This window comes from Mobula birostris, chromosome 4, assembly GCF_030028105.1.
Source record: "Mobula birostris isolate sMobBir1 chromosome 4, sMobBir1.hap1, whole genome shotgun sequence".
Taxonomy (NCBI): domain Eukaryota; kingdom Metazoa; phylum Chordata; class Chondrichthyes; order Myliobatiformes; family Myliobatidae; genus Mobula; species Mobula birostris.
Genome location: NC_092373.1, coordinates 204,130,904 through 204,145,149, shown reverse-complemented (window position 1 = coordinate 204,145,149; position 14,246 = coordinate 204,130,904). Strand labels below are relative to the sequence as shown.

General features: G+C 52.2%; 1 protein-coding gene and 1 long non-coding RNA gene across 3 annotated transcripts in view; one reads left to right on the top strand and one right to left on the bottom strand.

The window, feature by feature from the left end:
- LOC140196881 (uncharacterized) overlaps nt 1–6,718 on the bottom strand; it is a 101,468-nt gene extending 94,750 nt beyond the window's left edge. Inside the window, exon 1 of the mRNA XM_072256790.1 lies at nt 6,199–6,718. Within this exon, the coding sequence (XP_072112891.1) occupies nt 6,199–6,554 (356 nt within the window). The 5' untranslated portion in view covers nt 6,555–6,718. The remainder of the gene's footprint in view (nt 1–6,198) is intronic.
- Nucleotides 5,458–12,410, top strand: LOC140196882 (uncharacterized). 2 transcript variants are annotated; one of them, XR_011885827.1, is made up of 3 exons: nt 5,458–5,570; nt 10,821–10,893; nt 12,026–12,410. It is a non-coding gene; the product is annotated as an uncharacterized lncRNA (long non-coding RNA). The 2 variants fall into 2 exon arrangements; XR_011885828.1 differs by lacking the exon at nt 5,458–5,570 and adding an exon at nt 5,879–6,031.
- Nucleotides 12,411–14,246: the final 1,836 nt, after the last annotated feature.

The following is a 14,246-nucleotide window of genomic DNA, read 5'->3' as shown; positions in this document are numbered from 1 at the left end:
ATTTGCCTCTGTCAGCACTGTACAATTCTACGTGTTGACTATTTTAAGAGTCTGTCTAATTGTCTCTTAACCACAGTAATTACATCAGATTCCATTACCACTAGTAACATATTTCAGATAGTGACCATTCATCACAGGAGCCAGCCTTCCCTCCAAGGCTTCTGTCTTACACTTCTTGCTGCCTCTGTAAACAAGCCAGCATAATCAAAGACTCATCCCATCCCAGATACTCTCTCTTCCCCACCATCAGGCAGAAGATAGAAAAGCCTGATAGCATGTACCACCAGGCCACTGGGGCCATGCCGACCATCTATCACCCACTTACCCTAATTGTACATCTATCCCATTCATCTCTGATATCATTAAGTGTCCCTATCAACTACGCTCCACCCTGATTCCAAATTGGGAAATTGGTTTATTATTGTCACATGCACCACGGTGCAGCACTGTAGCATAGATCTCCGTAGAGATCGTTAAGAGAACCAAATTTCTTGCTGTTCACCTGTGGAGAATCTCACCTGGTCCCTCAACACCAGCTCCATAGCAAAGAAAGCCCAGCAGCATCTCTACTTTCTGCGAAGGCTGAGAAAAGTCCATCTCCCACCCCCTAGCCCCACCACATTCTACAGAGGTTGTATTGAGAGCATCCTGAGCAGCTGCATCACAGCCTGGTTCGGAAATTGCACCATCTCGGATCGCAAGACCTTGCAGCGGATAGTGAAGTCAGCTGAGATCATCATCAGGGTCTCTCTTCCCGCCATTACAGACATTTACACCACACGCTGCATCCGCAAAGCGAACAGCATTATGAAGGACCCCACGCACCCCTCATATAAACTCTTCTCCCTCCTGCCATCTGGCAAAAGGCACCGAAGCATTCGGGCTGTCACGACCAGACTATGTAACAGTATTTTCCCCCAAGCCATCAGACTCCTCAATACCCAGAGCCTGGCTTGACACCAACCTACTGCCCTCTACTGTGCCTATTGTCTTGTTTATTATTTATTATTATTTATTGTAGTGCCTGCACTGTTTTGCGCACTTTATGCAGTCCTGGAGAGGTCTGTAGTCAAATGTAGTTTTTGTATTGCTTCATGTAGCACCATGGTCCTGGAAAACGTTGTCTTATTTTTACTATGTTCTGTACCAGCAGTTATGGTTGAAATGACAATAAAAAGTGACTTGACTTGATAGCGGTTAGCACAACGGTTTCCAGTACCCACCGCTGCCTGTAAGCCGTTTGTACTTTCTGCCCGTGACCACGGAGGTTTCCTCCGGGTGCTCCAGTTTTCTCCCACAGTCCAAAGACCTACTGGTTGATAGGTTAATTGGTCATTGTAAATAGTCCCAAGATTAGGCTAGGATTAAATTAGGGGATTTGCTGGGCAGCGTGGCTCAAAGGGCCGGTAGAGCCTGTTCCACGCTGTATCTCAATAAACAAATAAAACCTTGTTTTCCGTGCTACTCATACAGATCATTTTGTCACAACAGTGCACTGAGGTAGTACACGGGAAAACAGTAACAGAATGCAGAATAGAGTGTTACAGTTACAGAGAAAGCGCAGTGCAGGCAGACAGTATGGTGAGTGGTCAAGATGAGGTCGATTGCAAGGTGAAGTGCCCACCTTATCGTACCAGGATACACTACTGCCAATTTACTGTGGAAACCCACAAGCCTTTGGGACGTGGGAGGAAACCAAAGCCCGTGGAGGAAACCCAAGTGGTCACAGGGACAACATGCAAACTCCACGCAGACAGCGTCCGAAGTTGGGTTCGAACCGAAGTCTCTGGAGTTGCGAGACGGCAGTTCTACTGACTGCTCCACTGTGACTCACCCAAGGGCTCGTTCCTCAAGTGTGTGTGCCTGGAGAATGAAAGCTCGATTGCACAATCGGTGTACTGTACACCCATCACCAAACCACACAAGAGAAGTAGACCGCCCTTTCTGCTTCCTTCTTGAGCCTGCTTTCACCGCCCCTCCAAGCAGCACTTTGCAGATCACACCAGCTCATCGCAGTCTCATTATTTATGTAGTACTTATTCAGAGATACAACACGGAACAGGTCCTTCAGGCTCAACGAACTGCACCCCCCAGCAAGCCATCTACTTAACCCCAGCCTAATCACGGGACAATTTACAATCACCAGTTAACCTACGAACCAGTACACCTTTGGACTGTGGGAGGAAACCCATACGCACTTAGGAAGAAAGTACAAACTTTCTTAAAGAGGACGCTGGAATTAAACTCTGAACTCCAATGGCCCGAGCTGCACTAGTGTCGTGGTAGCTGCTACGCCACCACGGCATCCTATTCAGTCTCTCTGGCTGATCCTTACCACCGGCCACCCGCAGGTTTCCCCAGGAGGGCGGCACTGAGTTCCGGTATTGAGTAGAGCATCAACTCAAGGGAAATGCTGCAAGATTAGGTTAGGCCGTATTGCTAAATCTGGCAACCACATGCATACGCAATGGAGATGGTGCTGCAACGCTGCTCGTACAGATCAAATCATTACACAGAGCACTGAACTAGAACAAGGTAAAACAATAGCAATGCAGAATAAAGGGTAAAAGCTACCAAAAAAGTGCAGAGCTACACACACAAATGTTGGAGGAACTCAGCATGCGAGGCCGCACCTATGGAGGTGAATAAACAGTCAACAATTTGGGCCAAGACACTTCATCAGGACTGGAGAGGAAGGAGAGGAGGAAGCCAGAATAAGGAGGTGGGGAGAGGGGAAGTAGGACAGGTTGAAGGTGATAGGTGAAGCCAGGTGGGTGGGGGAGGGGAGATGAAGTAAGAAGCTGGGAGTTAAAGGGGAAGTTAAAGGGCTGGAGAAGAAGGAATCTGATTGGAGAGTAGCGAAAGTGCAGTGCAGGAAGTGCAAAGTCATAAGGAGGTAAACTGCGACGCCAAGAGTCTAAAAGAGCTTGTTAACAGTGGGATAAAAGCTGTCCTTGAGCCTGGTCGTACAAGCTTTTCGGCTTGTGTGCCTTCTGTACTGGGGTGCAGGGTGGAGATGCGTCTCTACCAAAGGACGCGAAAGGAGATCCTTCCCTCGCTAGCCTGCTGGTCACCCTTGGGCAAGGTATGGCACCTGCTAAGCCCCCCGGATCAGGGTCACATGAAGCCATGGGAGCAGGTGGCAGACGGTCGTACGAGCAGCTGGAGCACATCACAAGTCCTGGTTATGCGACCACTGACGCCAGGCAGACAATTTCTGCAGAGTATTGATAATGGCTGGGGTCACCAGTCCTGTAAAGAAGCTGCCCAGAAGAAGGCAATGGCAAAACACTTCTGTAGAAAAATTTGCCAGGAACAATCATGGTAATGGAAAGACCATGATCGTCCATGACACACGACAAGGCCCATAATGATGATGTCATATGACACGGCACATAATGATGACGATGATCTTCTGCTACACCTGTGACAATAACAAACCAATACAGGGGGATGTGACCTTCCCTGTCAGAAGGGCTGGTGCCTGCACACTGCTCAATTCCATTTACAAAAACTCAGCTGATGAAGCACATGAGGGCTGCTTACTCATGCTGTGAACTACATGTACTTTGAATGGTATTTTATTCACTTATTTATGGTAATATTTTGTTTTCTGTGCTGTGTGTGATATATGCATTGTGGGTGCACCGTGGCCTGGAGGAATTTGATTGTACATATGTACAGACAGATTGATTTATTTTGTATTAATTGAGATACAGCGCGGAACAGGCCCTTCTTGCTATGCCACCCAACAATCCACCGATTTATTCCTCTTCTAATCATAGGACAATGACCAATTGACCCACCAACCTGTAAGTGTTTGGACCGTGGGAGGAAACCGCAGCATCTGGACAAAAACCCACACAGTCACGGGGACAGCTACAGGCAGCGGCAGGAATTGAACCTGGGTCATCTGTATTGTAAAGTGTTGTGCTAACCATTGCGCTCCAATAAACTTGAACCTGATTGCATGCAGGAAGGCCTAGATTACGTTCAAGCATGGGCTGGCAAGTGTTATGCCAGCAATGACCACCTCCAGTAAGGGAGAGTCTATCCACCTCACAGTATAGTACTGCACAGGTCTACAATGTTGTACTGACTATTGACCTAATCTTAAAATCAATCTAACCCTCCCCTCCCATTTCTGACCAGCCCACGAATCCCTGAGCACTGCCTCCTTATTCCTTCCACATCCCAGAGAATGAACAAAATCATAGGCCCTTTGGCTCATGATGTTGCACCGAGCTTTAACCCACTCGAGGATAAACCTGGGTATTGGCCCATGGCATAAAAAAGTCATTGGGAACCCCTGAAACTCTTCCCTCCTACATGGCCCTCCATTTTCCTACCAACCATTTGCCTGTCTAGCAGTTTCTTAAATGTCCCTACAGTGAGGAGAAGGGGAAGGGGGAGCGGGGGAACAGAGAAAGTGGACTGGAGGAAGCAGGAGGCTAGGAGGTTGGGGGGGGGGTAGTGAAAAATAATGAGGGTTGGGACACAGAGTCCTGTGTCACAGGGTTCTATAGTACGGAAAAAGGCCCTTTGGCATAAACTTTGACCCATGCCAACCAAGATAGATTTAAATTAATCCCACTTCCCAGCCTTTGACCAATATCCCTCTAAGTTCTTTGGATCAGAGGGGGGAGGATGGAGTGGGACTGGACGCAACAGCCCTGTGTTGAGTTCGGAGAGGTGTGTGAGTATGTATCTCACCCAGAAAGGGAGTAACGGGCAAGGGCTAGGATTGAGGTGATCGAGGTCGACAGAGGTGTGGGTTACAGGCTGCTTCAGTACTCGCCCGGTGTGTGAACACAGCATTAAAGTATCTGCCTACAAGGACGTTGCCAGAACTCAGGACCCGAGTTATGGGGAAAGATTAGTTTAGAACCTTATTCCCTGGAGTGTAAGAGAATGAAGGGAGATTGGACAGAGGTACACAAAATAGAGGGGTGTAGATAGAGTGACTGCAATCAGGCCTTTTTCCACCAAGGCTGGGTGGCACTAAAACCAGAGGTCATGGGTTAAGGGTGAAAGTGAAATGTTTAAGAGGAATCTGAGCAGTAAGTTCTTCACTCAGAGGCTGGAAGCACAGAGGTGGTGGATGCGGGTTCCATTTAAACATTTAAGAGAAATTTGGACAGGTACCTGGGCGGGAGGGGTATGGTCCCAGGTGCAGGTTGATGGAACTAGGCAGACCAATAGTTTGGCATGGACTAGATGGGCTGAAGGCCTGTGTCCATGCTGTTTCTATGCTCGGCATTGCCTGCATGTGGCACACTGCTTGGTACTGTCACCTTCACATGTTCACTTACAGCATCTGTGGAACACAACCAGCTGATCCGCGCACACGGGGCAAGAGTGTGGAAAACCCCCTGGCAGCCTGGCTCCCCACCCACCCTGTCCTGCCTCTCCCAACCCATCTGACTGGACCCAACCCCACCCATGTTAGGCCACATTTCGAACACCACGTACAGTCTGGTTAACCGCTAGAGGAAGGATGTGGAGGCTTTGGAGAGGGTGCAGAGGCGGTTCACCAGGCTGCTGCCTGGATGAGAGGGCAAGTGCTTCAGGTCAGTGCCCAACATGGGAGGTGGTCAGTAAAGAAGGAGAGGGTGTGGAAGGGAAGAGTGGGGTGGGGGAGGGAAAAGTTGGAGCAGAGATGGGGTAGGGGGTAATCAATGGTGTGGGGAGGGGGGTTGAGCAGTACGTGGTAGAGAGTGGAAGGGGTGGGCGGACATGGAGAGGTGAAGGACAGGGGAGGTGATGGAATTGGGGCAGGGCAGGGAGTGGGTGGAAATTGAGGAAAGGAGAGGGGGGGAAGTAATCGTTGTCCTCACAATCCAAACCCACACACACCCTTCCCTCCCTTCACCCCACCCCCAGAATAAACAACAACCTGCTAGGTGGAACAAATACTGAGCAGCTGTGTTGATAGAGGCATGGTCCATGTTCCTGATGAAGACCCCCTTCCCCCCAAATCTTAAATATTTTGAGAAGAGGGTGGAAGGGGGAGAATCAGCCCTCAAAACAGGTTGGGGCAAAAGTTGCAAGATGGCTAGGGAAAGTTTTGGGGTAACTTTGTTGGATGTTCTGTGGGGCAAGCACATCCCTGGTTGGGAGATGAGCAGATCCCTCGGTGGGAGGGATCTTTCCCTCCCCCTGTCTTGGGACGCTTGCGGGGGGGATACAGTCACTCACCTGGGTTTCTTGCTGCTGTCCTCGTAGGCGGCGGCCAGTGGGAGAGTGAGCTGCCCCAGGAACTTGTCGAGCCCCATCAGCGAGCGGTGATGGACGGTGAGCTGCAACTGCAGGGCGGCGCCGGTCTCCAGCCAGCCGGGCGGCAGATCGAAGCAGCACTCCTCCCTCCAGACCGGCTCCAGGCTCCGCTCCACCACCTCCGTGCAGAACCGCTCCTTGCCCAGCTGAATGATGGTGAAGGAGTCGCTGCTGCCCTGCTTGCCCTTCGCTCGCAGTGCTCTGGCCCGCAGCACCGTCACCTGGACGCGGCTGGGCGGCCAGTACTGGCCCGCCGACGCCTCCGGGCTACCGGCCATCGCCTTCGGAGTGTCCGCTACCCGCGCTCCAGTCCCAGCTGCCGCACCGGGAGCCGCCCCCACCCCGGGGCCGCTGACGTCAGGCGGGGCGGGGAGACCGCACCGGGCGGACACTACATGCGGGAAAGGTGCTCCGGCCGGCTGAGGGTGGGGAGTTTAATGACAGGGGCACAGGAAAATAACAGAGTGCACACTGAGAGAGAGGGAAAGGGGGATGAGAAAGACATGGGGAGGGAGAGGGAGAGTGTGGGATTGGGAGGCAGGGAGAGGAAGAGTGTGGGATAGGGAGGGTGGTAGAGGGAGAGTGGGATAAGAGGGAGAGTGGGATAGGGAGGGGGAGGGAGGGAGAGTGGGATAGGGAGGGGGAGGGAGGGAGAGTGGGATAGGGAGGGGGAGGGAGGGAGAGTGGGATAGGGAGGGGGAGGGAGGGAGAGTGGGATAGGGAGGGAGGGAGAGTGGGATAGAGAGGGAGAGTGAGGGAGGGAGGGAGAGTGGGATAGGGAGGGGGAGGGAGGGAGAGTGGGATAGGGAGGGGGAGGGAGGGAGAGTGGGATAGGGAGGGAGGGAGAGTGGGATAGAGAGGGAGAGTGAGGGAGGGAGGGAGAGTGGGATAGGGAGGGAGAGTGAGGGAGGGAGGGAGAGTGGGATAGGGAGGGGGAGGGAGGGGGGAGAGGGAGAGTGGGATAGGGAGGGAGGGGGAGGGGGAGAGGGAGAGTGGGATAGGGAGGGAGGGGGAGGGTGGGAGAGGGAGAGTGGGATAGGGAGGGAGGGAGAGGGTGGGAGAGGGAGAGTGGGATAGGGAGGGAGGGGGAGGGTGGGAGAGGGAGAGTGGGATAGGGAGGGAGGGGGAGGGTGGGAGGGCGAGTGGGATAGGGAGGGGGAGGGAGGGAGAGTGGGATGGGGAGGGAGGGTGGGATAGGGAGGGGAGGGAGGGTGGGATAGGGAGGGAGAGAGGGAGGGAGAGTGGGATAGGGAGGGAGAGAGGGAGGGAGAGTGGGATAGGGAGGGGGAGGGAGGGAGAGTGAGTGGGATAGGGAGGGAGGGAGAGTGGGATAGAGAGGGAGAGTGAGGGAGGGAGGGAGAGTGGGATAGGGAGGGGGAGGGAGAGTGGGATAGGGAGGGAGGGAGAGTGGGATAGAGAGGGAGAGTGAGGGAGGGAGGGAGAGTGAGGGAGGGAGAGTGGGATAGGGAGGGGGAGGGAGGGAGAGTGGGATAGGGAGGGAGGGGGAGGGTGGGAGAGGGAGAGTGGGATAGGGAGGGAGGGGGAGGGTGGGAGGGCGAGTGGGATAGGGAGGGAGAGTGGGATAGGGGGGGAGGGAGGGTGGGATAGGGAGGGAGAGAGGGAGGGAGAGTGGGATAGAGAGGGAGAGTGAGGGAGGGAGGGAGAGTGAGGGAGGGAGGGAGAGTGGGATAGGGAGGGGGAGGGAGGGAGAGTGAGTGGGATAGGGAGGGGGAGGGAGAGTGGGATAGGGAGGGAGGGAGAGTGGGAGAGTGAGGGAGGGAGGGAGAGTGAGGGAGGGAGAGTGGGATAGGGAGGGGGAGGGAGGGAGAGTGGGATAGGGAGGGAGGGGGAGGGTGGGAGAGGGAGAGTGGGATAGGGAGAGGTGGGGAGGGAGGGGGAGGGAGGGAGAGGGAGGGCGAGTGGGATAGGGAGGGGGAGGGAGGGAGAGTGGGATAGGGAGGGGAGGGAGGGTGGGATAGGGAGGGGGAGGGTGGGAGAGTGGGATAGGGAGGGGGAGGGAGGGAGAGGTATGCGATAGGGAGGGAGAGGGAGAGTATGGGATAGGGAGGGTGGGAGAGGGAGAGTGGGATAGGGAGGGGGAGGGTGGGAGAGGGAGAGTGGGATAGGGAGGGAGGGTGGGAGAGGGAGAGTGGGATAGGGAGGGAGGGTGGGAGAGGGAGAGTGGGATAAGGAGAGAGTGGGATAGGGGGAGGGAGGGAGAGTGGGATAGGGAGGGAGGGGGAGGGTGGGAGAGGGAGAGTGGGATAGGGAGAGGTGGGGAGGGAGGGAGAGGGAGGGCGAGTGGGATAGGGAGGGGGAGGGAGGGAGAGTGGGATAGGGAGGGGAGGGAGGGTGGGATAGGGAGGGGGAGGGTGGGAGAGTGGGATAGGGAGGGGGAGGGAGGGTGGGAGAGGGAGAGTGGGATAGGGAGGGAGGGTGGGAGAGGGAGAGTGGGATAGGGAGGGAGGGTTGGGATGGGAGAGGGAGAGTGGGATAGGGAGGGTGGTAGAGGGAGAATGGGATAAGGAGAGAGTGGGATAGGGGGAGGGAGGGAGAGTGGGATAGGGAGGGAGAGGGAGGGAGAGGTATGGGATAGGGAGGGAGGGAGAGGTATGGGATAGGGAGGGAGAGGGAGAGTGTGGGATAGGGAGGGAGAGGGAGAGTGTGGGATAGGGAGGGTGGGAGAAGTATGGGAGAGGGAGAGTGTGGGATAGGGAGGGAGGGAGAGGGAGAGTGTGGGATAGGGAGGGTGGGAGAGAGAGTGGGATAGGGAGGGGGAGGAAGAGGCAGAGTGGGATAGGGAGGGAGGGAGAGGGAGGGAGAATGGGATAGGGAGGGAGGGAGAGGTATGGGATAGGGAGGGAGAGGGAGAGTGTGAGAGGAGGAGGTTGGGAGGGAGAGAGGGTGGGGGGAGGGAGTGTGGGGGAGGGAGGGGATAGGGAGGGTGAGAGAGAGGGTCTAATGACAGGGAACACAGGACTGTGATCAGAAAAGAATAGAGTGAGAAGGGAAAGGGAATGAGAGGGGGTGGAGGGTGGGTGAGAGAGAGAGTGGGAAAGAGCGAGTTTAATGACAGGAGCATAGGAATGTGATCAGAAAAAAATGAGCAACACACACAAAATGCTGGAGGAACTCAGCAGGCCAGGCAGAGTTCTATGGAAAAGAGTACAGTCGACATTTCACGCCAAAACCCTTCGGCAGAACTGGAGAACAAAAGCTGAGGAGTAGACTTGAAAGGGGAGGGGAGAGAGAAACACCAGGCAATGGGTGAAACTTGGAGGGAGAGGGATGAAGCAAGGAGCTGGGAAGTTGATTGGTGAAGGAAAAATGAATTGCACACAGAAAGGGAGAAGGGAACGATTGAGAGAGGAGAAGGAGAATGTGGGAGAGAGAGAGAAAGAGGGTACAAGGGTGAGAGAGAGAGGAAGATAGGAAGCGAGGGAGGGGAGGAAAGGAGGGTTAGAGTTGAGTGACGGTACAGGAATGCGATCGGATGAGAACAAAATGTACATTGAGAGAGGATCTTGGGGCGGGGATGGAGAATGTGGGAGAAAGGGAAAGGGGGATAGAGAGAGGGAGATGGAGGGAGAGAGAAATAAAGAGGGGTGGTTGAGAGAAAGAGGATGAGAAAAAAGGGGAGAGAGGATGAGAGAAGGGAGAGGAAATACAGTGAAGAAGAGAGGGTTTAATAAAAGAGGGTGCAGGAATGTGCTCGATCCAATGGAGTATAAACGGGCAGAGTCAGTTGGGAAGAGTTTAGTAAAACAGGTCTTGGGAATGATGGTGGGGGGGGGAACAGAAACAGAGTGAATAGAGGGAGCGAAGTTTATAATAGCGATGGCAGAAATGAGACAGATACTGCTTCACCCGTTAAATTCTTCAGCAGAATGCTGTTCCTGGTCCAGGGAGGGAGGGGAGAGAGAAAGACTCTCTGAGACAGAGGGAGAGACACATAGTGAGAGAAAGAGACAGAAAGACAGAAGGAGAGAGAGAGAGAGAAAGACATGGAGAGAGGGACAACAAAGGAGAGAGGAAAGGGAGAGAGAAGGTCAGAGGGAGGAAGAAAGAGGGAGAGAGAGGATGGGGGAAGGAGGAGAGAGTGAAAGGGAGATACAGTGGATGAGAGGGAGTGAGAGATGGTGTAAAAAAAGGGTGAGAGATTGAAGAGACAGACGGAGAGAGAGTGTATATGAGAGACAGAGAGGGTGAGAGTATGAGAGACAGAAAGATGGACAGAATGACAAGGAGGGAGAGAGGCAGAGAAGAGAGGAACAGAGGAAGCTGCCAGGGAGATAGAGTGTGAGAGAGGGACAAACAGATGGGGAGAGAGGGGGGAGATAAAGACAAAAACAGGGAGTGGGAGATAGAGAGAGAGCGTGAGTGTGTGAATGTGTGATACTGATAGAGAAATGGGTGAGTGTTGACTGGTGGAGAAGGAGAGTCGTTGATGAATGGACGGGGTTGAGTAACAGACGGAGCTGCAATTGAAATTGTTTTATGCTTGTCACATGTACTGAGATACAGAGGAAACCTTTGTCTTGCAGGAATGTGTAAAACAGAGCGAGTAGGACTAGTGATAGAGCACAGAAAATCAGAGAGAGGGCATTCTGATGGGAGGTGAGTAAAACTGTAAGACATAGGAGAAGAATTAGGCCGTTCAGTCTGTTGTATCTTCTCTGCCATGCCCTTAAGGTCTTCGTCTTTCACCCTAACCCACAACCTCTGGTTATAGTCCCACCTAACTTCAGTGGAAAAAGCCTAGTTGCTCTTACCCTATCTGTACCCCTCATAATTTTGTGTACCTCTATCAAATCCCTTCTCAATCTTCAACGTTCTAAAGAATACAGTCCTAACCGATTCAATCTTCCCTGATAACTCCGGTCCTCCAGACCCGGCACATCCTTGTAAATTTTCTCTGTACTCTTTCAAACTTGTTTACATCTTTCCTGTAGGTAGGTGATTAAAATTGCACACAGTACTCTAAATTAGGCCTTACCAACGTCTTATACAAGTTCAACATAACATCCCATCTCCTGTACCCAGTAGTACATTGATTTATGAAGGCCAATGTGCCAAAAGCTTTCTTTACAACCCTATCTATCTGTGACGCCATTTCCAACAAACTATGGACTTGTATTCCCAGACTCCTTTGTTCTACCACACTCTTCAGTGCCCTACCATTCACTGTGTTAGACCCACCCTGGTTGGTCCTGCCAAACTGCAACACGTTGCACTTGTCTGTGATTGTAGACCCATGTAAACATAGAACATTACAGACCCTCCCACTCCTTGTTTAACTTCCCAAAGTCCATCACTGCACACTTGCCTGAATTAAATTCCATCTGCCATTCGTAAATCATCAAACATTAAAGCATGTACGAGCCCTTCGGCCCAGGATGTTGACCCAACCTTTTAATCTACTCAAAGATCAACCTAATCCTTCTGTCCCACATGGCTCTCCATTCTTCTATCATCCATGTGCCCATCTAGGAGTCTCTCTAACGTATCTGCCTCTACCACCGCTGCTGGCAGCGCGTTCCACACATCCACCACTCTGTTTAAAAAAACTTACCCCTGACAATCCCCCCCCTATACTTTCCTCCAATCACCTTAAAATTACACCCCCTTGTACTAGCCACTTTGTCCTGGGAGTAAGTCTGTAGTTGCTGTTGTCCCTTTCCGTGCCCTCTGGTGCATTAGGCAGCAACCCTGCTGTTTCTTTAGCATTTTTGTCTGTTTTTTTTACTAGGCCGAGTTGCTAGCTCGACACTCAACCCAGCACAGATGGAAATCGTGCAAGGAGCTGGCTGGTTTCGAACCCAGGACCACCCAAAGTCCGGTATGGATACCACTACACCACCAGCCGGTTAAGTCTCTGGTAGTCCATTTGATTTATTTTCAAATAAATCTAGTTTTTCATCTTTAATTACCTGGCAGACAGTGTCCTCTGCCATCTGTCAGAGAGCTGTCTAATGCAACACACACTGAATACTGGAGGATCTGTGGGTCAGGCAGCATCTCGGGAGGGAAACGTCGACAGGCAACAGGATCAGGACCCATTGACTGACTCAGCAGATCAGGCAGCATCTATGGATAGAAATAAACAGCTGAAGTTTTGGGCCAAGACCCTTCATCAGGTCAGGAAAGGAAAGGGGAAGATTTCAGAACAAAAAGGTGGGGGTGGGGAAGGTGATCGGTGCAATCAGGTGGGAGGGGGAGGTTTTTCTTCCTAATACCTTCCAGCTTTTTACATCACCCACCCCCCCCCCGCACTCACCTGGCTTCACCTATCATCTTCTAGCTTGTCCTCTTTCCCCTCCCCCCACCTTTTTATTTTGGCATTTTCCCCCTTCTTTTCCAGTCCTGAAGAAGAGTCTCGGTCCAAAGCATCGACTGCTTGTTCATTTCTACAGATGCTGCCTGACCTGCCGAGTTCCTCCAGTATTTTGTGTGTGTTTCCATGTGGATGCGACAAAACTAAAGCAAAACTTTGGACCTTTCCCTGTTTCCCCTTGTGCCTCAATGCACTGATATGATGAAACAGTCTGTATGCATGGTATACAAAACAATGTTTTTGTAAAATAGTATTTTAATAAATAAACCATTTATCAGTTTATCAATCTCACGATTATCAGTCAAATACATAGGAGCAGCTAGCTCCAGAGATGCAGGTTCAATCCCGACTTCCACTGTTGTCTGAGTGGAGTTTGCCCATTCCCACTGTTCAGTGATGGGGCCAGTGAAGTTATTTATCCCCTTTGGTTCAAGAGCCTGATGGTTGAGGGGTAGTAACTGTTTGCTGAACCTGCTGGTGTGAGCCCTGAGCCTCCTGTACCTCCTTACCGATGGTGTCTGTGAGAAGAGAGGATGACCTGAGTGGAGGGGGTCCCTGATCATGGACGCTGCTTTGCTGCAACCTACGTCTTCGGTCTGTGAGAGCAAATTGGAGCACCCGGAGTAAACGCACAGGGTCACACGGGGGGAGCTTACAAACCCCTTGCAGTGGCACTGGAATGGAACGAAGTCCATAAAGACCCGAGTTGTAACCGCGTCACCCTAAGCACTATGCTACCCGGCTACCCTGCCTACTGATCATTGTTGTGTGTGTCCCTGCTGCCCACAACCCCTCTGGACTCAAATCAGCAAACACTCCCCAGAGATGGCCATTTCCACTTTATTTTTAAATCACAATGAAACAATATTGTAGGTGATGTGCTCAGTGACCACTTTCTCCGTCTGAGATCAGAGCCTTGTCTCGGTGCCTCCTGTCCCATCCCTTGACCAGCAACCAGACAGAACTGTGACACCCATCGCTAGCCTGAAACTTCCTCCCATTCTATCCCACAGTGCCAAAGGTGACAGCTGATGCCATTCCTTTAGGGTAAGGTGTGCTGATTGGACCAGAACTCCAGAGCAAACAGTGATTGGATTGGACGAAACATCAGCTCCCAGTGATTGGTGTGTGGGATAGTTGGGGAATGGAAGCATTGGCACAGTTCGGGGAAAATGCCTTCAGGCGTGGCCTCTGTTTTGAACATACCTGGCTGCTTTTACTCTCCTGCCCAGCTCCCATGTTGGGGGAACTGTGAGCACACTCCGGAACTCAGACTGTTGATACCCAAAGGCAACCCAGAAGGAGGTAAAAACAGACCCAACACGCTTCACGACAGTGAGGATAGGAATAGAGTGGGTGGCAGATAAATGCATGGCTGAAGAATTGGAGTGGGGGGTAGGGATTCCGGTTTTTGGATCATTGGGACCTCTTCTGGGACAGATGTAACCTGTACAAAAGGAAGGTTTGCACTTGAATCTGAGAGGGACCAATAGCCTTGAGGGCAGGTTTGTTAGAGCTGTTGGGAGTGGTTTAAACTAATCCAGCAGGGGGATGGGAGCCAGTATGATAGAGCTGAGGATGAGCCAGCAGGTTTACAAGTAGATGATGTAATATGAAGGTGCTGTATTTAAATGCG